This window comes from Pelophylax lessonae (genome assembly GCF_965119305.1).
Source record: "Pelophylax lessonae genome assembly, chromosome: 1".
Classification (NCBI taxonomy): Eukaryota; Metazoa; Chordata; class Amphibia; order Anura; family Ranidae; genus Pelophylax; species Pelophylax lessonae.
This window is the reverse complement of record NC_138768.1, coordinates 399,083,412-399,110,381: the sequence shown is the minus strand read 5'-3', so window position 1 is coordinate 399,110,381 and position 26,970 is coordinate 399,083,412. Positions and strand designations below refer to the sequence as shown.

Below are 26,970 nucleotides of genomic sequence, written 5' to 3'. Positions count from 1 at the left end.
GTCTGGACTTTGACTTGGCCATTCTAACACCTGGATATGTTTATTTGTGAACCATTCCATTGTAGATTTTGCTTTATGTTTTGGATCATTGTCTTGATGGAAGACAAATCTCCGTCCCAGTCTCAGGTCTTTTGCAGACTCCATCAGGTTTTCTTCCAGAATGGTCCTGTATTTGGCTCCATCCATCTTCCCATCAATTTTAACCATCTTCCCTGTCCCTGCTGAAGAAAAGCAGGCCCAAACCCATGATGCTGCCACCACCATGTTTGACAGTGGGGATGGTGTGTTCAGGGTGATGAGCTGTGTTACTTTTACGCCAAACATAACGTTTTGCATTGTTGCCAAAAAGTTAGATTTTGGTTTCATCTGACCAGAGCACCTTCTTCCACATGTTTGGTGTGTCTCCCAGGTGGCTTGTGGCAAACTTTAAACAACACTTTTTATGGATATCTTTAAGAAATGTCTTTCTTCTTGCCACTTTTCCATAAAGGCCAGATTTGTGCAGTATATGACTGATTGTTGTCCTATGGACAGAGTCTCCCACCTCAGCTGTAGATCTCCGCAGTTCATCCAGAGTGATCATGGGCCTCTTGGCTGCATCTCTGATCAGTCTTCTCCTTGTATGAGCTGAAAGTTTAGAGGGACGGCCAGGTCTTCGTAGATTTGCAGTGGTCTGATATTCCTTCCATTTCAATATTATCGCTTGCACAGTGCTCCTTGGGATGTTTAAAGCTTGAGAAATCTTTTTGTATCCAAATCCGGCTTTAAACTTCTCCACCACAGTATCTCGGACCTGCCTGGTGTGTTCCTTGTTCTTCGTGATGCTCTCTGAGCTTTAAACGGACCTCTGAGACTATCACAGTGCAGGTGCATTTATATGGAGACTTGATTACACACAGGTGGATTCTATTTATCATCATTAGTCACAAGTTTGAAATATCCAATAAATTTTGTTCCACTTCATGATTGTGTCCCACTTGTTGATTCTTCACAAAAAATTACAGTTTTATATCTTTATGTTTGAAGCCTGAAATGTGGCAAAAGGGGGCCGAATACTTTCGCAAGGCACTGTATGTATATATATATATATATATATATATATACACACACACAGTATGTACAGTATCTCACAAAAGTTAGTGCACCCCTCACATTTTTGTAAATATTTTATTATATCTTTTCATGTGACAACACTGAAGAAATGACACTTTGCTACAATGTAAAGTAGTGAGTGTACAGCTTGTATAACAGTGTAAATTTGCTGTCCCCTCAAAATAACTCAACGCACAGCCAGCCATTAATGTCTAAACCGCTGACATGCTCCAATGAGTGTATTGCAAGCAAACCAACATGAGCTATAATGACAAGCTAAATAAAACACATCCTGAAAAATGTCCACAGTAGTCCTAATAATATTTCCACAATACAGCATGCTGTGGCACAGATATGTAAATACATAAAACGATATGAGAATTCATTGGGTTTTACGAAGAATCTGGCAAGTATATGACCACATTGTTCATCCCATGGTCACAGATTCTGAGCCAGGATAATCTGTTACAACACTAACATCATTTTTGGAAGAACTCATAGATTTTTGTTTTCCATGACCGCAGTACAGTAACAGTAATAACAATAGCCAAAATTCCAAAGTTTAGATCACACCCTAGTACATGAGAACATCTCATGAGCCTGTCATGTTTGTAAATGCCTTCTGTTTTACCCATTTAAAAAAAAAAAAAAAGATTTTAAGGCCTAGGACAGGTCCTGTTGCTGCATAGAACCAGCACTTGACATAGGCTAAAAAGTTTGTCAACAGGTTTTATTTGCAAAAACTAGAACAATATTAAACATATAACTGGCTGTAGATCAGTTTTAAACTCGGATCAAAATCTTAAAACTCTTGATCTGTATGCCCTGGGTCAATGACTCAAAGTATAGAAGTAATTGGATCACCATTGCAGCCTCAATATTTCTAAAGATACAAGTTTAAAATGTTGTACTATATAGGTAAACCCTTTTAAATATGAACATGGTTGTACAGTATCTCACAAAAGTGAGTACACCCCTCACATTTTTGTAAATATTTTAGTATATCTTTTCATGTGACAATACTAAAGAAATTACACTTTGCTACAATGTAAAGTAGTGAGTGTACAGCTTGTATAACAGTGTAAATTTGCTGTCCCCTCAAAATAACTCAACACACAACCATTAATGTCTAAACCGTTGGCAATAAAAGTGAGTACACCCCTAAGTGAAAATGTCCAAACTGGGCCCAATTAGCCATTTTCCCTCCCTGGTGTCTCGTTAGTGTTACAAGGTCTCATGTGTGAAGGGGGAGCAGGTGTGTTAAATTTGCTGTTATCGCTCTCATACTGGTCACTGGAAGTTCAACAGGGCACCTCATCGCAAAGAACTCTCTGAGGATCTGAAAAAAAGAATTGTTCCTCTACATAAAGATGGTCTAGGCCAGTGATGGCGAACCTTGGCACCCCAGATGTTTTGGAACTACATTTCCCATGATGCTCACCTACACTGCAGAGTGCACGAGCATCATGGGAAATGTAGTTCCAAAACATCTGGGGTGCCAAGGTTCACCATCACTGGTCTAGGCTATAAGATGATTGCCAATACCCTGAAACTGAGCTGCAGCACAATGGGCAAGACCATACAGTGGTTCCGGTAACAGGACAGGCTCCACTCAGAACAGGCCTCGCCATGATCGACCAAAGAAGTTGAATGCACGTGCTCAGCATCATATTCAGAGGTTGTCTTTGGGAAATAGACGAATGAGTGCTACCAGCATTGCTGCAGAGGTTGAAGGGGTGGGGGTCAGCCTGTCAGTGCTCAGACCATACGCCGCACACTGCATCAAATTGGTCTGCGTGGCTGTTGTCCCAGAAGGAAGCCTCTTCTAAAGATGATGCACAAGAAAGCCTGCAAACAGTTTGCTGAAGACAAGCAGACTAAGGACATGGATTACTGGAACCATGTCCTGTTGTCTGATGAGACCAAGATAAACTTATTTGGTTCAGAGGGTATAAAGCGTGTGTGGCAGCAACCAGACGAGGAGTACAAAAACAAGTGTGTCTTGCCTACAGTCAAGCATGGTGGTGGGAGTGTCATGGTCTGGGGCTGCATGAGTGCTGTCAGAACTGGGGAGCTACAGTTCATTGAGGGAACCATGAATGTTAACATGTACTGTGACATACTGAAGCAGAGCATGATCCCCTCCCTGGGACTGGGCTGCAGGGCAGTATTCCAACATGATAACGACCCCAAACACACCTCCAAGATGACCACTGCCTTGCTAAAGAAGATGAGGGATGGACTGGCCAAGCATGTCTCCAGACCTAAACCCTATTGAGCATCTGTGGGGCATCCTCAAACGGAAGGTGGAGGAGCGCAAGGTCTCTAACATCCACCAGCTCCTTGATGTCGTCATGGAGAAGTGAAAGAGGACTCATGCGGCAACCTGTGAAGCTCTGGTGAACTCCATGCCCAAGAGGGTTAAGGCAGTGCTGGAAAATAATGGTGGCCACACAAAATATAAACACTTTGGACATGTTCACTTAGGGATGTACTCACTTTTGTTGCCAGCGGTTTAGACATTAATGGCTGTGTGTTGAGTTATTTTGAGGGGACAGCAAATTTACACTGTTATACAAGCTGTACACTCACTACTTTACATTGTAGCAAAGTGCCATTTCTTCAATGTTGTCACATGAAAAGATATAATAAAATATTTACAAAAATGTTAGGGGTGTACTCACTTTTGTGATATACTGTATATGGGAACACCATATTCAGTAAAATGTCTATAACGTATTGACTGAGAAACAATCAATAGGGGTGTGCTATACCAACGAACCAAACCCACTATGACCTAAAACTTCACTTTTATTTAAAACTACTTAAAACTCATAATGCAGAAAATTAAAGGAAGTCATAAGGATGCCAGATGTAAGACCTTATAGGTTAATGCAGATCTAGTGCAAAAATACAAAATGATAGAACAGATATAGAACTGCCTTTAAATATGGGGAGATAACAGCCAGACAGCAAGTATGTCTTTAGCTGCCGTGTGGAGATGCATATAGGGTAGGGTCAGTATTTGGCTACAAACCACAACCCAAGAGCATGGATTAATCCTGAGGTTACTGTGGTTACTAAAAGCTCAGCTTCCCTTCAAAATCTAATTTATTATAGTACCCTTCCAGCCTGGGAAAAGAATGCACTCCTATCAATCCACTATCTCCACCAGTCCACACAAATCTCCCTTTTCCTCCTACAACTAAACCCACATTGCCCCAATAAATCTAAGTGGCCATAATGAAAAGTAAATAAAACAATTTAAAAACCACAAAAAACCCTTAACCCAACAGTCAGGGGTGTACAGTGCAAAAAGTGTGTTTAAGAAAAGCACATGGCAAAAATGTTTGCCATAGGGTAAAACATGTTGGGTTAAGGGAAGGGTACTGTGGTATATTTTATTTTGATGGGCAGCTGAGCCCTTAAGTAATCACTGTAACCCTCGGTATCAATCCATGACTTTGGGTTGTGGTAATTTGCCAGGATACTGACCCTAACCTATACGCATATCCACTCAGACAGAAAGATTGACCAACAGCAGCTAAAGACTTACTTGCTGTCTGGCTGTTATCTCCCTATAATAAAGGCAGTTTGTATTTTTGCACTAATTCCGCTTTGCCTTATAAAGTCATACATCTGGCATCCTTATGACGTCCCTTCATTTTCTACATTATGAGTTTTATACTGTTATGAATAAAAGTGAAATTTTAGGTCATAGTGGGTTTGGTGCATGGGTATAGCGCACCCCTGCTGATGTTATGATGATTGATATTTCCCACGTAAAGTCCAATTTTATAGTATAAGTATACACCAGGTAGTTTTTTGTGTGTTTTGAACTATACCGTATTGACACAAAAAACATTTTTGAAATGTCTTAAACTGGCATTTTGTTTAAACAATGGTAATAATGGCTACACTGTGGGCATTCAGTACACTTTTTGTGTACAGAATACTCCTAAAAATCTGATTTCCAACTTGCCAGATTCCCAGCTGAATGGGAATTTTAAATGGGAATGCTGCTCTGCAAGCCAAGTGTTTTAGATCAGGTTTGCATTCTAACTCAATTCACTTAAACGGGTCATGTTTGGTGGTGGTACTGTCTGCCAAACATGACCCATTGTATAATTTTTGCTGGGCTGCGATCTCAGCAGTGTCTACTAACATGGCTGTTGGCCATGCTAACTTGTGACTGGGTTGTCCAAGAGTGGTAACATCTCGACTTAACAGCCTATATTACCACCCCCTAGCTGCCTGTGTAAATAAGACCTAAGAATTTAATCTTTGGTGAGATGCTTGCTAAAAGTATTCCATGTCTGGTTTTATAGTGAGGTGCCCTTTTTTTAAAATTTCAACTGATTGTGTGACTATAATTGGCAGGCTTCCCCACTTAGAGTGACTGAGAGGGTAGTTCAATATTCAGCCATATTTTCAGACCTGTAGGGGACTGTTTTAAAATAATATATTCTATTACATTCTTGAGAGCCATATAAAAAAAAAAAAAAAAATCTGTATATCCTTCAAATGAAAACATATTACCCACATTGTGTTATATTCCTGTTTATGTATTCCAGATTCCTTCTTTCACTCTGTACCAAAGCATGAGGTGCCAAACTCCCTAGATCACACCATCATTAACGTGCAGCCCAAGGATGCAAGTGTGTACCTAGTGCGTTTCATTGGAGGCAACCATTTTAATACCGGTATCACCAGGCTTATTGTCAGACGTAAGTTTATTGTTTTATGGTTAATATACTATTGCTAGCCCTACAAAAGGGCTTGAATATCCAAATCAAAAGTATCGATCAAAAATATTAAATGTTATAATCCTCCTAATAGCCAATCGTAATTATTAAAAGAACAATTTAAATTAAATTGTGTAGTGAACAATATGTGGAAGGCGTTCGTGGTGTTGTCCAACACCATAATAGGTTTCTGACTGTAATAGAATTGTGACAGCATAGTCGGAATGACTTTTTATATGGTAAGTGATGAGGATGGTCTTTCCATTCAAAGTGCTCTATATATACGGAAAGTTTACAGAAACAGTCATTTTAGTTAAAATTAGGGATGAGCTTCGAGTTTGAGTCGAACGTTAGTTCGACTCGAACATTGGCTGTTCGCCTGTTTGTCGAATGACGAACAAATGTGCTTCTTTGAGGGAAATTTGAGCGCCCGCATCCATAATGGACAGCGTGCGTGCGTGCAGTGCATTATGTGATTGGCCAAAGCATGCACAATGTGAGCACCTGCATCCAGAGATGTAAAGTAACTAAGTAGAACTACTTCACTACTGTACTTAAGTACCAAAAGGGGGTATCTGTACTTTCCTAGAGTAGAATTTTTTTCTCCTACTTCCACTTTTACTTCACTACATTTTTTCAATGATTTCAACACTACTACTCCGATATTTTTTTTTGTGCTGCATAGTTACTCGTTACAATTATAAAAATTACCACTGCCAGAACAGTAGATGGCAAGTTTCATGAAGCTCAAAACGTGTATTATCAGCGCATACAAAAATAAATGCTACTGTATGTATAAATAAAAGCTGCATTTGAAATAATAAAAAACAATATGATATTCAAACTTTTGACTTCTTTCTTTAATAACTACATAACACAGTACTTGTACTTTTACTTTCAGTACTTGAGTAGCAATTGTTTTCAAAACTACTGGTACTTTTACTTTCAGTACTTGAGTAGCAAAATTAAAAAAAAAAAACTACTTGTAATACTTAAGTACAAAAAATGTTGAATACTTTAGTACTTCTACTTAAGTCATTTTTTGATCGAGCACTTCCACTTCTACTCAAGTCACTTTTTGATCGAGCACTTGTACTTTTACTTAAGTATGGGTTTCAAGTACTTTATACAACTCTGCCTGCATCCATAATGCATTGCGCGTGTGCGTGCAGTGCATTATGTGATTGGCCAAAGCATGCACCCTGACCTCAATGCTTTGGTCAATCAAATCATCTCTGCCATGATTGGGCAAAGGCAGGCTTCCCCACACTATAAATTAGGCTGCTCAAACAGGAGCGGCGTGTAGAGTGTGACTGCAAGGATGAGAAAGGAAGTGGTTGTGGCAGGGAGACGAACGTGATTTGCAGTTTATCAGACAGTGCAGTGTAGTCAGCAGAGTAGTCTAGTTAAGACATTGCTAGCATTCAGTTAGACAGGGAGAGAGATATGTGCTTTTTACAATTTAAGAGATCAGATAGTGAAGTGTATTCAGCAGTGCAGTATATACCACAAAGTACTATATATATATATATATATATATATATATATTAGTGGCGGCTGGTGCTCAAAATTTTTTGGGGGGGGGGGGGGCAAACAGAAAAATGTGATAGGCATTGCTTTGCGGCAAAATACGCTGTAAAACATTGCGTGTCTTTGAGGTCACAAAAGTGTGAAAGGGGCCTTTAGTAATCAAGGTATAGTGTGCCCCCTTCAATGCAGAGTGACCAGCATGCCCCCTTTCAATGCAGACAGACCAGCGTGCCCCCTTTTAATGCAGAGTGACCAGCGTGCCCCCTTTCAATGCAGACAGACCAGCTTGCCCCTATTCAATACAGACAGACCAGCGTGCCCCCATTCAATGCAGAATTACCAGCGTGCCCCTATTCAATGCAGAATGACCAGCATGCCCCCATTCAATGGAGAATGACCAGCGTGCCCCCATTCAATGGAGAATGACCAGCGTGCCCCCATTCAATGCAGAATGACCAGCGTGCCCCCTTTCAATGCAGACAGACCAGCGTGCCCCCTTTCAATACACACAGACCAGCTTGCCCCCTTTCAATGTCGAATGACCAGCGTGCCCCCATTCAATGCAGAATGACCAGTGTGCCCCCTTTCAATGGAGAATTACCAGTGTGCCCCCTTTCAATATGGAGAGATCATCGTGCGCCCATTCAATGCAGAGAGATTGGTGGCTATGGGGGGGGTGGGGTTTACGACCCAGAAGAGGCGCCGATTGGCTGCCTTCTGGGGGCGTAACCTGGGCGCAAGTCATTGCGCTTGGACACCCCCACTTTCCTGATATCCTGGCTGTGATTGGTCCAGGCTACAGCCTGGACCAATCATCATCCAGTACATCCCATGGCCCCATGCTGACCCCGCTGACGTCACGTGGACCGGCATTGCAGAGAGCAGAGCAGAGAGGAGACCGGAGAAGAGGAGAGGGAGAAGCCGCCGTGACTCACAGGGCTCCAGCCTCCAGGTAAGTGCACTGCTCTGTCGGGCACGCACGCATAGCTCTGCATTGGGGGACGTATACTGGTGGTCACTGGCTGCACTGGAGGCACACACGCATAGCTCTGCATTGGGGGACGTATACTGGTGGTCAATGGCTGCACTGGAGGCACGCACGCATAGCTCTGCATTGGGGGATGTATACTCGTGGTCACCGACTGCACTGGAGGCACGCACGCATAGCTCTGCATTGGGGGACGTATACTGGTGGTCACTGGCTGCACTGGAGGCACGCACGCATAGCTCTGCATTGGGGGACGTATACTGGTGGTCACTGGCTGCACTGGAGGCACGCATGCATAGCTCTGCATTGGGGGACATATACTGGTGGTCACTGGCTGCACTGGAGGCACGTACGCATAGCTCTGCATTGGGGGACATATACTGGTGGTCACTGGCTGCATTGGAGGCACGCACGCATAGCTCTGCTTTGGGGGACATGTATACTGGTGGTCACTGGCTGCACTGGAGGCACGCACGCATAGCTCTGCATTGGGGGACATGTATACTGGTGGTCACTGGCTGCACTGGAGGCACGCACGCATAGCTCTGCATTGGGGACATGTACGCTGGTGGTCACTCCATTGGAGGCACGCACGCATATCTCTGCATTGGGGACATGTACACTGGTGGTCACTGCATTGGAGGCACGCACGCATAGCTCTGCATTGGGGACATGTATACTGGTCACTGCATTGGGGACATGTATGCTGGTCACTACATTGAAAGGGGGCATTTATACTGGTCACTATATTGATGGGGGCATGTACTGTGGGGTTTTTGCTAGGGGCCTGTACTGTGGGGTTTATGCTAGAAAGCCTGTACTGTGGGGTTTGTGCTTGAGTTGTTTGTGCGGGGTTTGTGCCTGAGGGGTTTGTGCTGGGGGGGTCTGTACTGTGAGGTTTGTGCTGGGGGGGTCTGTACTGTGGGGTTTGTGCCACTCTCAGTCCATGTATCCCATAATAGGATGTCTCTCACAGTATATCCCATAATAGGGCCCCTGTTCCCTATTATGGGATATACTAGTACTGATGGACCCCTTAATATGTGATATATTGGGAGAATTGGTTCATGCAAGAAAAATACAGGGGACAAAATGGGTGGAGCCTATAAGGGGTGGGGCTTCTGAGAAATGGGAGTGGTTAAAAAGGAAGGGTGGGGTCTTGCGCCCCCCATCTTAAAACTTCACCAGCCGCCACTGCCCAAAGGGGTACACAAGTGATAAGAAGCACCCCATTTTTCTACACGGTGTGAGGTGGAGGGCTGATACCCTATATGATATTACCTTTTCTGGACACATTATTGGAATATTTATTTCTCACCTTCATCATTTGGGTCACCTGTAGCATTTTTTAAAGGACTGTGTGATTGTATGCACATTGTTGTTTAACCTTCCTAGTGGTATTCCCGAGTGTGACTCGGGGTAAGATTTTAGTGCCAAAAGCGGTAACCCCGAGTCACACTCGGGGTAGCGCTAAGAAGATCGCTGGATGCTGGAAGAGGTTTTACTTACCTTTTCTCCGGGATACAGCGAAGACTGCGAGCAGTGTGCGGCGGCGGAACTTCCTCCCGATCGTCTGCGAGCCCCGGCTTCCGTCTCCGGCGACGTGACGTCCGCCGGGGGGTGGAACCGGCGGCAAATTCAAATGTAAAATGCACCAAACACACTGATACCGTTCAAAATAAAATAAAATCACATTACATTGCCCCCCAGTGCCCTTTCCTGCAGTTTTACTGTACTTTTTATGTAAATATATGTATATATATATATATATATATATATATACATATATATATATATATATACAGTATATATATATATATATATATATATGTGTATATATATACATATATATATATATATATATATATATATATATATATATATATATATATATGTATATATATATATATATATATATATATATATATATATATATATGTATATATATATATATATATATATATATATATACACACGTATATATATATATATATATATATATATATATATATACACGTAATTCTTGTGAATGAGCAGCCCAAACCAACTGTATACATTATATATATATATATATATATATACGTATATATATATATATATATATATATATATATATATATAATATATATATATATAATATATGTATACATAATATATGTAAACATACATATATATATATATATATATATATATATATATATATATATATATATATATATAATATATATAATAAATGTATACAGTTGGTTTGGGCTGCTCATTCACAAAAATTACATGCAAAATAATGGTACCGCTTTCAGCACCTAAAATCCAAAAGAATCATACCGCCAGGGAGGTTAATGCACTGAACACTTTACATGTCACTGAATTATTTTATACCCTATTGATTGGGATAAAATGCACTATGTAATGCACTGAACACTTTACCTGTCACCAGTATATTTAGTTTTATATTGTATTTATTGGGATAAGAGTGTTAATTTTATTATCTATTTATTGATTACACTAATGCACTTTACACTTGATGTTGTTTGATGGAGATTGTATTATCCACCTCATTTATTATATACACCGATGCACTTTACACAAGCTGTATTGATACATAAACAAAATGTATTTGTATTTTTTAGTTTCACATTAATTATACTCCCATTGGAGTTTCACTTAAGTATTTATTTTACACTAGTCATATCACTTCCCAGAAGCGCTGTGTCCCCCATTACTGCATGGTTTTCAGTAACGGTACATGCAGCATCTAGGAAGTGTTTATTTAATTTATTTTATACATTTCCTCGGACAGCGCGTGACTCATAACATAATACATATATATATATATATATATATATATATATATAAAAATATTTACAGGGTAATTGCGTAGATATTAAGCCATTCAGTATCTATCGGTCAGTTCAGTATAGACCATACTTTGATCTCTCTCTCTCTCTCTCTCTCTTCATATATATATATATATATATATATATATATATATATATATATATATATATATATATATATATATATACCGTATCTCACAGAAGTGAGTACACCCCTCACATTTTTGTAAATATTTTATTCTATCTTTTCATGTGACAACACTGAAGAAATTACATTTTGCTACAATGAGTAGTGAGTGTACAGCTTGTATAACAGTGTAAATTTGCTGTCCCCTCAAAAAAATTCAACACACGGCCATTAATGTCTAAACTGCTGGCATCAAAAGTGAGTACACCCCTAAGTGACAATGTCCAAATTGGGCCCAATTAGCCATTTTCCCTCCCCGGTGTCATGTGACTCTTTAGTGTTACAAGGTCTCAGGTGTGAACGAGGAGCAGGTGTGTTAAATTTGGTGTTATCTCTCCCACTCTCTCATACTGGTCACTGGAAATTCAACATGGTACCTCATGACAAAGATCTCTCTGAGGATCTGAAAAAAAGAATTGTTGCTCTACATAAAGATGGCCTAGGCTATAACAAGATTGCCAAGACCCTGAAACTGAGCTGCAGCATGGTGGCCAAGACCATACAGTGGTTTAACAGGACAGATTTCTCTCAGAACAGGCCTCGCCATGGTCAACCAAAGAAGTTGAGTTCACGTGCTCAGCGTCATATCCAAAGGTTGTCTTTGGGAAATGCACACATGAGTGCTGCCAGCATTGCTGCAGAGGTTGAAGGGGTGGGGGGGGGGGGTCAGACTGTCAGTGCTCAGACCATACGCCGCACACTGCATCAAATTGTACTGCATGGCTGTCATCCCAGACGGAAACCTCTTCTAAACATGGTGCACAAGAAAGTCAGCAAAAACAGTTTGATGAAGACAAGCAGACTAAGGACATGGATTACTGGAACTATGTCCTGTGGTCTGATGAGACCAAGTTAAACGTATTTGGTTCAGATGGTGTCAAGCGTGTGTGGCGGCAACCAGATGAGGAGTACAAAGACAAGTGTGTCTTGCCTACAGTCAAGCATGGTGGTGGGAGTGTCATAGTCTGGGGCTGCTTGAGTGCTACCGGCACTGGGGAGCTACAGTTCATTGAGGGAACCATAAATGCCAACATGTACTTTGACATACTGAAGCAGAGCATGATCCCCTCCCTTCAGAGACTGGGGTGCAGGGCAGTATTCCAACATGATAACAACCCCAAACACATCTCCAAGATGACCACTTCCTTGCTAAAGAAGCTGAGGGTAAAGGTGATGGACTAGCCAAGCATGTCTCCAGACCTAAACCCTATTGAGCATCTGTGGGACATCCTCAAATGGAAGGTGGAGGAGCGCAAGATCTCTAACATCCACCAGCTCCATGATGTCATCATGGAGGAGTGGAAGAGGAAGCTCTGGTGAACTCCATGCCCAAGAGGGTTAAATAATGGTGGCCCCACAAAATATTGACACTTTGGGCCCAAGTCTGGACATTTTTACTTAGGGGTGTACTCACTTTTGTTGCCAGCGGTTTAGACATTAATGGTTGTGTGTTGAGTTTTTTTGAGGGGACAGCAAATTTACACTGTTATACAAGCTGTACACCCACTACTTTACATTGTAGCAAAGTATAATTTCTTCCGTGTTGTCACATGAAAAGGTATAATAAAATATTTACAAAAATGTGAGGGGTGTACTATATATATATATATATTATATTTATCAACAAGTACTAAACCCCCCCCCCCCCAAAATACACATCATGTCCGAAAGGCCGACAAGGAGAGGCAGACGCTCACAGGCCTCTGTGTCCACAGTGAAAAGTGGTGGTCACAGACATGGTGCATCCTCTGCAGGCGGGGCACGCCTGTCCTTTTTTTCCAGTGCTGGCCGTATTATATATGCAGAAGAGTTGGTGGAGTGGATAACTAAGCCGTCCTCATCCTCCTCATCCTCTGTCACCCAAGCTCATACTAGTTTGCCTTCCACTGCAGCTTCCGAAGCAGCCCCTTCCATAGGCTCCTTCTCCACAGCTACACCTTCTGTCGCCCCACCATCATGCACGGAGGAGTCACCTGAACTATTCAATCATAGTGTCAGTGACATGCTGCTGGAGGATGCACAGCAATTTGAAAGCTGTGATGTTGGTTCCCAGGTTGATGAAGAGAATAACGTGAGCCTAGAGAGGGGGTGACAATGACGGACAAGAAACTAGCAGTCATGTTCCCACAGCTGCAGCATACTGCCAAGTTTGCTTCAGTGATGAGGAGGGAGGGGATACTGAGGTCACTGACTGTACTTGGGTGCCTGAGAGAATAGAGGAGGAAAGTCAGGGGGAGGAGGAGGAGGAAGAGTTAGCACAACTCCAATGAGGCAGGATGTACTCCAGGGGCTGTCATAGGAGTAGCCAACCTATTGCAGTACAGCACAGAGCTCCACAGGTGTAAATGGCTGCAAACTCCCTGCGGACTGCCAAAAGTTCATTAGTGTGGGCTTTTTTTAACACATGTGCAGTAGACCGCAGTGTTGCTGTGTGCAATATCTGTCTGAAGCGGATCAAGCAAGGCCAGAACACCAGCCGCTTGGGCACCACATGCTTGACAAGACATATGACGAACTGCCATGCAGTCTGTTGGCAACAGCACCTGAAAGAGCCACAAGATAAAAACAAGCATACTTCACCTTGCTCCTTATCTGGGATCTCTAACCCTACTATACCTCATGTCTTCTCAAAACCTGCATTGAGAGGGATGATGGTATAGCAATGAGTGCCACAGATACTTGCACCCAATCTGCTAGCAGAACACCACCGCTTGATTTGACCAGCAGGCACATTTCACAACCCCAGTTTGCTGAACCGTAGAAAAAAAAATACTGTCCCAGCCATCCACATGCTCAGCACCTTAATGCTAGCTTGGCCAAATTGCTAGCACTAAAATTGCTGCCTTTTCATCTGGTAGACTCTGCTCCCTTTCGTGAATTTGTGGAATGTGCTGTACCACAGTGGCAGGTTCCAAAAAGGCATTTCTTTTTGTGTAAGGCCATTCCGCCTCTCTACCATCATGTGGAAGGTAGTGTTTTGGCCTGCTTGGACAGAGCAGCCAGCAGGAAGGTTCACATTACTGCTGACTCTTGGTCCAGCAGGCATGGACAGGGATGTTACATTTCCTTCACGGCACACTGGGTAACTCTGCTGGCAGCTGGGAAGGATGCAGGACAGGATTCAGTGCTGCAGCTTGTTTTGCCACCACTCCTCCAAAAAGCTGGTGCTGGTTCTGCCACATCTGGCTACTCCTCCTCCTCTTCTTCTTCTATGTCCTCTTCTGCTGAATTGTCCTCTGAAGCATCAGTGCTCCCTAAGCATTCAAGGGGCTACGCATGTAGTCAGGCTAAAATATGCCATGCAGTACTTCAGTTGGCCTGTCTAGGGGATAGGAGTCACACCGGGCAGAGATTCTGTCAGATCTGCAGGGGCAGGCTCAGAGATGGTTGATGCCATGACAGCTTGAGCCAGGAATGGTTGTATGCAACAATGGCACCAACCTTCTCTCCACCCTCCGACAGGGACATTTGACACATGCTCCATGCTTGGTACATGTCCTGAATTTGGTGGTGCAGCATTTCTTGAACAGATACCCGGGCTTACAAGATCTCCTGGGGCAGGCCAGAAAAGTCTGTGGCCATCTCCGGCGTTCATACAATGCCAGTGCTCAGCTATCTGACATTCAATGGGAATTCAACCTGCCCACCAACCGCCTCATTTGTGACATGCCCACCTGGTGGAACTCAACATTGGCAATGCTGCAGTGGCTGCACATGCAGCAGAGGGCCATCAATGAGTACCTGTGTGAGTATGGCACAAGGACAGGCTCAGGGGAGCTTGGCTTTTTTTCGCCACACCAGTGGCTTTTGATAAAAGATGCATGCACCATCCTGTCACCATTTGAGGAGGCCACAAGGATGAGCCGGGATGAGGCATGCATCAGTGACTCTATCCCTCTACTCTACCTGCTGCAGCACACGCTTTGTGGAATCATGGACAGGGCACTTGAGGCAGAAAAGCAGGAGGAAGAGGAGGACTTCCTTTCCTTACAAGGCACCCTTTATGCATATATCATTCCTGCAGGGACACAATACACACAGGAGGAACAGGAGGAGGAGGATTGCGGCAGCATGGATGTAGAGGATAGCATACAGCAGTCTTCAAGGGATGGTTTTCATTCCCCAGATACCCCAGGAGTTGTACATGGTTGGGGAGAGGTTGCTCCTGACAATATCATCCTTAGTGACCCAGAGGACTCATGCCTCCCCAAACTTACGTTGCATAGGCTCCCTGATTCTGCAAAGCCTGCAAAAGGACCAGAGGATTTGTGCTATCAAGGAGAGGGATAATTACTGGTTGGCAACCCTTCTTGATCCACGTTACAAGGGTAAAGTTGCAGAGCTCATCCTGTCCTCGCAGAGGGACCAGAGGATGAAACATCTTGAGGACGCCTTGAAGAAAAATGTGTGTAACACCTTTCCAGACAATGGGAGGTTAATATTCTCTGGATGTGTTTCTGATGCATCGTTCAGCCAAATACACACAGGAGGAGTGGTGGAGAAGGCGGCCGGGTGACCAATGCCTTTAAACAGCTCTTTAGTCCTCAGCACCCAGGGCTGTTAGGTTTAAGCAACCATCGGCAGAGTCTCCATCATATAGTGCATGATTATCTAGGGGCAAGAGTAGACTTGGAGACCTTTCCAAGTAAGCATCCACTGGGTTACAGGGTCTTGAGGATGGACCACTGGCCAGAACTTGCTCAATATGCAATGGAGCCACTGGCTGTCCTACTTCCAGCATGCTTTCCGAATGGACATTCAGTGCTTCTGGAGGTTTTATGACGGACAAAAGAGTGTTTCTGTCCACAGACTCTGTTGACCAGCTGACATTTATCAAAATGAATCAGTTCTGGATCAACAGCAACTATCAAGCCCCTGATGCTGATTTAACTGATTGAATTTGCTAGGGGTCTGCCATCCCTTGAAGACTGCATATGCTGCCTATCCTATTGCTCTACCTTGATTCTGCTAGCTTCCAACAATGTTTTTGGTTTAGGTCACCACCAACACCCAAGGCCTAATATTTCTGCACTTGTATGACAGGTACATACAATTAACATTTTGTAGGTAATTTTTAACAGCAGGCCCTGTCCCTGTGCCCTGCACTCAGCAAGATAACTGTGAGGGGTAACGGTGTTCAGGCACCACCAACACCAAAGGCCCAATTTTTTGCACTTGTATGACAAGTAAATGCGATTTCAAATTTGTATGGAATTTTTATCAGCAGGGCCCGTTCCTGTGCCCAGCAAGAGTAACTGCAAGGGGTTGCGGTGTTCCGGCACCACCAACAACCAAGGCCCAATTTTTCTGCACCTGTATGACAAGTTCATGCGATTTCAAATTTGCACTAAATTTTTACCTGCAGGGCCCGTTCCTGTGCCCAGCAAGAGTTACTGTGAGGGGTTGCGGTGTTCAGGCACCACCAGCAATCAAGGCCCAATTTTTCTGCACCTGTATGACAAGTTCATGCGATTTCAAATTTGCACTAAATTTTTACCTGCAGGGCCCGTTCCTGTGCCCAGCAAGAGTTACTGTGAGGGGTTGCGGTGTTCAGGCACCACCAGCAATCAAGGCCCAATTTTTCTGCACCTGTATGACAAGTTCATGCGATTTCAAATCCATATGGAATTTATACCAGCAGGGCCCGTTCCTGCGCCCAGCAAGAGTAACTGTGAGGAGTTACGGTGTTCAGGCACCACCAGCAATCAAGGGCCAATTTTTCTGCACCTGTATGACAAGTTTATGCGATTTCAAATTCATATGGAATTTTTACCAGCAGGGCCCGTTCCTGCGCCCAGCAAGAGTAATTGTGAGGGGTTACGGTGTTCCGGCACCACCAACACTAAAGGCCCAATTTTTTTGCACCTGTATGACAACTCCATGCGATTTTAAATTTTATATGTATATTTGTATATGAAATTTTTTCCTTTATAAATGTCAGTATTGCTGCAGCAGGCAACATACATCTTACAGATGCACTACTTTACAGGCACATTAAGGGGACCCCCCAGGCATGATATTTAAAGGAATTTTTCATTTTTATAGTTTCACTTTAAGCATCATTAAAATCAGTAAATCACTGCTTCTTTAAAAACTATCGTTTTTAAAAATTGCTGTGCCCAGCAAGAGTAACTATGAGGGCTTGCAGTGTTCAGGCACCACCAACAACTAAGGTCCAATTTTCCGGCACCTGTTTGACAAGTTCATGCAATTTAAATTTCGTATCTAATTTCTAATGGCAGGGCCTCTCCCTGTGCCCAGCAAGAGTAACTGTGAGGGGTTGCCGTGTTCAGGCACCACCAACAACCATGGCCCAATTTCAGTTTCAGTTCCTGTCAATACTAACCTTCCAGGTCCCCATCACTCCAGCAGGTTTGCATAGCCGACACCCAACCTTGGGCAGGTCAGATGACAGCACAGTGCCCCCACTAGATCACTGATAAAAACACATACTACACTTGATCTTAGCCAATTTCAAATTTGTATAGAATTTTTACCAGCAGGTCCCGTCCCTGCGCCCAGCAAGAGTAACTGCAAGGGGTTGCAGTGTTCAGGCACCACCAACAACCAAGGCCCAATTTTTCTGCACCTGTTTGACAAGTTCATGCGATTCTAAATTAGTCTGGAATTTTTACTAGCAGGGCCCGTTCCTGCACCCAGCAACAGTAACTTCGAGGGGTTGCGGTGTTCAGGCACCACCAATAACCAAGGCCCAATTTTTCTGCACCTGTATGACAAGTTCTTTCGATTTCAAATTCGTATGGAATTTTTACCAGCAGGGCCCGTTCCTGCACCCAGCAAGAGTAACTGCGAGGGGTTGCAGTGTTCAGGCACCACCAACAACCAAGGCCCAATTTCTCTGCACCTGTATGACAAGTTCATGCGATTTCAAATTCCTATGGAATTTTTACCAGCAGGGCCCGTTCCTGCACCCAGCAACAGTAACTGCGAGGGGTTGCGGTGTTCAGGCACCACCAACAACCAAGGCCCAATTTTTCTGCACTTCTATGACAAGTTCATGCGTTTTCAAATTCGTATGGAATTTTTACCAGCAGGGCCCATTCCTGCGCCCAGCAAGAGTAACTGTGAGGGGTTACGGCGTTCAGGCACCACCAACACCAAAGGCCCAATTTTTCTGCACCTGTATGACAAGTACATGCGATTTGAAATTTGTATGTATATTTGTATATTACATTTTTTCCTTTAGAAATGTCAGTATTGCTGATGTAGGCTACATACATCATAGAGATGTGCTTCTTTACAGGCACATTAACCACTAGCCGACCGCTCATGTTGCTGCTACTGCAGCAGAGCGGCTCTGCTGGGTCCAGCAAAGTAGACCTACGTCGCTGGATTCCTGCCTCTCTTGCTGGCGTGTGCGCGCCGCCGGAGGCTCACTCCCGCTGTATTCAGACACAGCCAGAGTCGGGCCAGGGGAGGAGAGGCGGTGATCATCACCGCTCTTCCCCGATCATCGGGGAAAGAGTGAGGAATTCCGCCTGCTTGTGTAAACAAAGTGGGCGGATCTCCTCTGTGACAGGCAGGGACAGATCACAGGATTCAGCATAGCTAAACCTGCGATCTGTGTCTGTCTCACACAACCCCCTCCCCCCACATGTCAGTAAGCATGAGGCACACATTTAACCCCTTGATCACTAACAGTGTTAACCCCTTCCCTGCCAGTGTCATTATTACAGTAACAGTGCATATTTATAGCACTGATTACTGTAGTAATGTCATTGGTCCCCCCAAAAGTGTCAAAAATGTCAGTTAGGGGTTATCTGTCCGCTGCAATGTCGCAGTCCCGCAAAAAAATCGCACATCGCCGCCATTACTAGTAAAAAAAAAAAAAACAGTAAAAATGACAAATCTTTCCCGTAGTTAGTAAACGTGATAACTTTTGCGCAAACCAATCAAAATATGCTTATTGTGATTTGTTTTACCAAAAATATGTAGCAGAACACAAATTGGCCTAAAATGTTAAAAATTTTTATTTGTAAATTTTTCTGGGGGAATGTTATATATCAGAATGTGAAAAATATTGTTTTTTTTTTTTCGAAATTGTCACTCTTTTTTTCAAAAATTAAAAATCGCACAGGTGATCAAATACCATCAAAAGAAAGCTCTATTTGTGGGAAAAAAAAGGACATAAATTTAATTTGGGTACAGCATTGCACGACCACGCAATTGTCCATTAAAGTAACGCAGTGCGGAATCGCAAAATATGGCCTGGTCAGGAATGGGGTAAAATCTTCCAGTCTTAAAGTGGTTAAAAATACGCTCATTGAGAATTTTTTTGTCAAAGACATGTAGCTAAATACATTTTGGCCTACATATATGACAAAAATTGAATATATTGGATATTTTTTAACTGTCAAAGTAGAAAATGTAAATTTTTTCGCAAAATTTTCGCTCTTTTTTTATTAATATCACAAAAAAATTAAAAGAGCAGAGGTGATCAAATACTCCCAAAAGAAAGCTCTGTTTGTTAGAAAAAAAGGACGTCAATTTCATTTGGGTACAGAGTTGCATGACCGCGCAATTGTCAGTTAAAGTTGCACAGTGCCAAGTTGAAAAAAGTGGCCTGGACGTTAAGCAGGAAAATCCTCCAGGGCTAAAGTGGTTAAGTGGACCCCCCAGGCACGATATTTTAGAGGAATTTTTCATTTTTATAGTTTCACTTTAAGCATCATTACAATCAGTAAATCACTGCTCCTTTAAAAACGATCGTTTTTAGAAAAAATGTTTGCATTTCTACATGTTCCCCAGGTCAGGACCCGGACCGCCATACACTTTTTTTGGGCAATAACTTGCATTTAAGCCTTTAAAATTAGGATTTTTGACGTTCGAGTCCCATAGACTTCAATGGAGTTCGTTTGTTCAAACAAACTTTTCCCCTGTTCCCGGTGTTCTGGTGCGAACCGAACAGGGGAGTGATCGGCTCATCACTAGTTAAAATGACCATCAAGTTCAACCTATTGGCATAAATCAGAAATACTGTTAATATACAAGAAAGAAAACTTAAAAAAAAAAAAAAGAAAAACAAAACACACAGTAAAACAATTTAAAGTTTATACTGAAAAGGCGGAAGCATGAATTAGATACAAGTAAATGAAGTGACTGTAAACCAGTGAAATTAAAAATGAACAGAGCATATCCCTCTAGAGTGTGCACTTGCCTCAATCCAAATAACCTACTGTGATTTCTGTCTGCTCTCCTTAACCTCTGCTATCTGCATGAGTCACTTCACAATTGACAGTCTATGCTGACACCACAGAATCCTGGGAGACAGCCTGAAGCAACCAACCCCCCCCCCCCCCCAATCCCAGCACACAGCAGGTAATTTACAGCCTCAACTGTGCATGTTGGTCTATGAAACTGTGTAGAGAAGTGTATCTCCATTCCCTCTACTCAGTTCTCAGAATACACTCAGCTCCCTGCTCTATGCTGTGGAGTGTATAACTAAAGGATAGCCTTTGACCTGTGTGTTTTAGAAGGCTGTAGAGGAGAGAGGGCTGCTTATGTAGGATTTGTTTCATCTCTGTGAATCACATGAGACCAGTCACTTCAGTGGGTAAGGGTTTACAACCACCTTCATATGATGTGTTTGTGGGTTATAACTTAATAGGCTTTCATGAGTCAAAAATAAGTTGTGCTATATTCATTTGTCATCAAAAGCGAGGTTTGCATTGTGTGTTTTAATAAAGTCTTTTAGAACTGTTTTGTGGTTCCAGAGAGAAAACATTAAATGTCTTTAACAGCTTTGCTTTCTAGTACCCTTTAAATAACGGGAGCTTTGTATACACTAATAAGCGATCATTGAGATCAACTGTTAACTGTACTCTTCAATTCTCACATGCATAATACATTTTTTATTGTGGGTGTCTCATTTTACTTCACAGGTTGTAGAGCACAAAAGTGGGGACCACATTGCAATAAGACATGCCCATATTGCCATAATGGTGGAGTCTGCCATGAAGACACAGGGGAATGTATCTGCCCTCCTGGCTTCATGGGAACAACATGTGCAATGGGTAAGTAAGGACTTATCTCTGCAATGCAATCTATAACATCACAGCGCCTTGTACACTTATTAGCCATACATCATTGCTAAACATGGACAAATGTCCACTTTTGCACACACATTCTCAAAATATCACAAATCAGCCCCTAAATGTGTGCTAATCCCTCTTTTGCAGCATGTAGTGAACACAGATTTGGCACAACCTGCAGAGAAACATGTGGAAACCAAGAAGGCTGCAAAGGGCACATGTTCTGTCTGGTGGACCCATATGGCTGTTCTTGTGCTGCTGGCTGGAAAGGACTTATGTGTGATGAAGGTAGGATACATACATGAAAAAAAAAAAAAAAAAAACATTCAATAATCCACTAGAGTCCAGGAAAGACAAAATTACTATCTTTGAGCTACTTGCTGGAAGATAAGAAATATTCAAACTTATTTTATTGGATAATAAAATGGGTACTGGTAATGTGTAAAGTTTTTCCCCAACACCATTTATTTTTGTGTGTGGATTCTGATCGGTTGCTATTTGTGCATGTTGTAATACTTTACCATCTGCATTCATTTTTCAGAGCATTGTAAAATAGAATAGCTTTAGCTATTAAATCCTCTGCCCTTATTGTTTTACCTTTGAATAGTAAAACATTTTTTTTCTGCCAGTAAATACTTTATACAGCCCACTTCTTCTTTCTTGCCTGGTAAAAAGACTAGGCTAATTACATCATGCACAGCTCTCTCACTCTCGTGAGAGTTTGCCAGCAGGGGAGGAGGCATTAGTCATAGGAGAGCCAATGGGAACTGGAGGGGGCTGGATGAGGGTAAAGAGAACAGGAGACTGCAGAGATCCATAAGTGATCATCAAGAGAGGAGAAATGTGCAGGCAAGCAGTGGTGTGTCTGTGTCTGCCTGTATATATGTACACATGTGTGTGCCTGTATATATGTGTGTTTGTATATATATATATATATATATATATATATATATATATATATATATATATATGTGTGTGTCTGTGTGCCACTGTGTGTCTGTGTAAATCCAGGAAGTGAACAGTCAGCAGCTTTAGCTGCCCACAGTTAAAATGGCTGCAGCTAGACTTAGTGAAAGGAGAATTCTGCAGCATATTTGACAAGGACAGAATCACAGTATATATAAAATAATATGCAAAGTGGTTGGAGGGAAGCTCAAGAATGGCAAACATGTTTTGTTTGTTTTTTTCAATCTTTTTTTTATTGTTTTCTGTTTGCTCATACAGAAAATAACAGTCATCAATACAAAATGTAAAAAATACATATCAGATATCAACAAAGTACTATATGTACAAGATAGGTAACTTGGTTAGAGTAAGGGAAAAGGTTACATGTACAGTAAGAAAGTATGGCGTTCATGCACTTTATCAGGGGTAAAAAGAATATACATGAACTGATAGCTGAATGCAATATAGACCTATGCTTCACCCTGGCTCTCATCGGTCCAAACATTGTAGTCGGAGTGTTCCACATTTCTAGATTTATCAGAGGTAAGTATTACAGTGGGTATTACATTTTGATGCTTTTGGGATATTGTGGAATATATCTTCTGTTAGATGCGCTCTGGAGAAAAGATACTCCATATGACAATGCTCAATAATAGCGCTTATCAGTGTAGCGATAGATGGAGGAGATGGGTTTTTCCATGCCCGAGCTAGTACTAGTCGTGCTGCAATGAGGATGTGATGGACAATTGGAGGGGATGTGTCGGGCCATGGCTGAGGGTTTAGACCAAAGAGAGCCAGTTGTGGGGTGAGACAATGCGTGATTTTAGTTATACTAATGATAAGAGCCAATACTCCTTTCCAGAAGGGGAGAATCATAGGACATTCCCACCAGATATGAAAAATATCTCCAGTTGTGTTACATTGTCTCCAACATTTTGGAGAGAAGGATGATGATATTTTCGTCAGTCTGTCCAGTGTATAATACCATGTGTGGATTATTTAGGTAGATGTAAAATTCTTTACTAAATAGCTCATAGGTCGATGAGATTTGCTGAAAGCTTCTAATATGGTGGGAATCAAACAAGTCCCCAAGTGTTTTGATTCCCGCTGTGTGCCAGTGCTGAACTGATAAATCAGGAGAGAGGAGCTGCAGGGAAAGTAGGGGAAGATGTTGCAATGTGTCAGCAAATATTATTACACATTATGTGAGCAGACTGCAGTTACTCTGTAAATATATGCAACACCACCAATGCATTGTCTAACACAGACTACTGACACTAGATGGTGGCTGGCCATGTACACACAATCCATTCACCATATGACCTTTTTTCACATTGCGCAAATTGGTATATTCATATGAGTCCCTGTCCTCAAGGAACTTAAAGTTTAGGGTCCTCACAAACATACATACCCTAAACATACTAGACCAATTTATATAGGATCTAAATAACCTACTAGCCTGTCTTTGGAGTGTGGAAGGAAAACGGTGTACCCATACGAGCACAGGGAGAACATGCAAACTCCATGCAGACAGTGTCATGACCAGGAGATGAACCGGGTACCTTAGCACTGAAAGGCAGAAGTGCTAACCACTAGCTGACTGCATAGTCGGTACACTACTACCTCTAGGGATAGAAGTTGTTAGGGAAGAGGGGGCCATAAGTGCAGGGAAATAACTTTTAATATGAATTTTTAACCACTCTGTCTTTAGTAGTTCACAAACCTTTTGCAGTATCCCAGATATTAGGACCTACATGTAAATTCTAAGCCCTCCCACCCCATTTACCACCACAGCAATCAAGTGCTGAGAGATTTGGAGTAGTAAGTAGTTATATTGTCAGTGGCGAATCCTCCATGAATGCAATGAGTGCAGGGTACACGGGCCCCAAGGGGGGTAGGGTCCACTGTGCCCTCACATATTGCACAAGAAATGTGCTAAAAGGACATTTGTTTTGTTCCTCTGTGTCTTGCTTCAGCTGCACTTGTCAAAGGAAGCTGCAGTAAGTTTATGCCGGGGAGGGGGCAGGTGCTAAAAGCCAGCACAGGAAGGAGGAGGGCAGGGGCAGTCCCCTGTAGAAGGCTATAATTGGCTGTGATTTAACCATGCCTACTGGACCAAGGCATAGGAGCTGCAAAATCCTGAGTACTGTGAAGAGTCCGGGGAGAGGGAGAACAAAGGTAAGCTGTGCAAGGGATTGCTGTTTGACTGTACTGTGAGACTGAGGGTCCATTACTACTGACCTCTGAACACTGCGTAACTTATCATTGACCTTTGCATCACTACTGACCTCTGAGCTCTGTGTCATTTACTCTTACCCCTGAACTCTGCATAACATACTTTTGACTTCTGAACTCTATAGTAAGTGATGCAGAGGTCAGTAGTGATGGAGATATCAGAGGTCAATATTAAATGTTGAAGAGGTCAGGGGTTAGTAGTAAATTACCAAGAGTTTAGAGGTCAGTAGCAAGTGACCCAGAGGGCAGGGGTTAGTAGAAAGTGTTGCAGAGCTCAGGAGTCAGTACTAAGTGATGCAAATTGGCTGATTGTGAGTATGGTCAACATATAGGTGTTAGAGAATATGGTTACAGACAGACTTTTCAACCTCTATGTCACAACTTTAGCATCTCCCTATAACATGCCCAATATCCTCCCAGATGATATACTAACTTAATCTCAGTACACCAATATGTCTTACTACTAATATATTCTATATTCTATTGCAACAACCCCCGCCATGTCTTCATTCGATTTTCAATGTAGGCACCTTGTCCTAAACAGGGGCTACTATTCAAATTTAGTTCTGGGTGATAGGCCAACCTAACTGATTTATAGTCCACTTGTTCAATTGTTTTCTTCCCTAGCCTTAGTGGCGCTGTGGTTTCTCTGTTCTGCCAGTAGGTGTCATTGGTACCTCTGGCATTATTATGAGAAACTACAGTAAAAATGACTTATGAATATATGAATATTCATACTTCCCCTAGCAACCAGTAGGAGGTTTATGGTCACTGGTGCATGCTGGGGTGGAGTATAAATATCCAGGGAGGGCCACGTGATCTCTCTCTTCCACCCAGGCTCTGACCTGTGGGTGTGTGAGGAGCAACTGAGTGATTAGGCCTGAAGCCTGAGGCCTATACAAGTGCTTGGAGTAAAAGTCTGCCTGTCCAGTGAGACCTGGTGCTTGGGGCTCTATGGTCTGGGAGCCTTGGCTGAGGTCAGGAGAAGAACAAATGTCTAACATGAAGTACCAGGGGTCACTCTGCCACATGAGGTCCTGTTTGAGGACCTGTGGAGAGCATGGAAAAAACATTGAAATGGGATCATCAAGAATACTGCTGCTGCTACCAGAAGGGTTTGATTGCTAATGAAGAAAGCTGCTTTTAAGAATGTTAATTTTGCTTGAATCCACTTAAAGTGGTTGTAAACCCTTACATATGTCCAGTGAAGTGACTGGCCTCAGGTGATACACAGAGATGAAAGAAATCCCCCTACATAAGTTTTACTTTTTTATCTGCAGTGCTCTCCTCTCTACATCAGTTCAAAGTGCTGATTTTTTTAAAGCTTGTCTATGATTCCAGAAAACAGGGGGTGGAGAGTTGAAATGACACACTGTAGAGCTCAGTGAGGAGAGGTCTGAGAACTGACTGAAGGGAAGGGATACCCCCCCCCCCCCCCCCCCACACACAAAACCCACAGGAACAGAACTGAGGCTGTCAATCAGCTGGAGCTCCCTCCCCTGTCACTATTTTTCTTATGGTGTCAGCAAAGCTTGTCAGAAGTGATTCATGCTGATAGAAGAGGAACAAAGCAGAAGACAAAAATGACACTTAGTGCTCTTAATTGAGACAAATACACACTATAGAGGGATTTGTTTTGTTCATTTGCCATATCTGAGATTTACAACTACTTTAAAGGCTCTTTCTTTGTACTGGTATATTCTATTTTTGCGCTATTGAGTTTGTAGGCTAGTGTTCTGAGTAAGGGTTAATAAACTCACTTTTGCTTGCACCCTATAGTGATTGACACCAACCTGTTCACATCCCACTATTGCCTAAGTAATCTACAGTCTTAGGTGTCACCATGCCTCTGGGGTCAGGGGTGCTACATCAGGAATACTCCATATTACCCCTATAGCATCAAGTACATACATGTCCCTATTCTACACTTTGGTACTGAGGCTGCTGTTCCTAATAGGGTATTTTTGTACTGTGGAGGATAGTTCATTGTGAAATTGTGTGGCTGCAAACCAGCATTCAGGCAGGTCTTTCACATACCCCTAATACACTGGCAGAAAGACATGCTGAATACACCCTGAGACCATTGACATAGAACTGTCCCTTAGCTACTATTACTGTGGTGGGTTGCATATTATTGTAGAGCTACAGTATACATTAGTCGCTGCTGGTCTGAAAGCCAGTATAACTGAAAAAGCAGCGGATGGTGTCAGTAGGGCAGAGGGTGGTGTCAGTAGGGTAGTGGACGGTGTCAGTATTTTATTTTTTTATTCCTTTTTACAATGTAATTTTTCTACAATCTTTTTAGGAGCCCCGTTGGGGGGCTTTGGTTCAATATTAGGGGTCTAAACCGACCCCTGAT

The 26,970-nt window shown here is 42.6% G+C and overlaps 1 protein-coding gene across 2 annotated transcripts in view; it reads left to right on the top strand.

Annotated features, from left to right (window-relative positions):
• TEK (TEK receptor tyrosine kinase) overlaps nt 1-26,970 on the top strand; it is a 180,471-nt gene that overhangs the window by 82,665 nt on the left and 70,836 nt on the right. For both annotated transcript variants that reach the window (XM_082247009.1, XM_082247008.1), the window contains exons 4-6: nt 5,667-5,819; nt 21,282-21,413; nt 21,579-21,719. In XM_082247009.1, the coding sequence (XP_082103135.1) occupies nt 5,667-5,819; nt 21,282-21,413; nt 21,579-21,719 (426 nt within the window). The remainder of the gene's footprint in view (nt 1-5,666; nt 5,820-21,281; nt 21,414-21,578; nt 21,720-26,970) is intronic.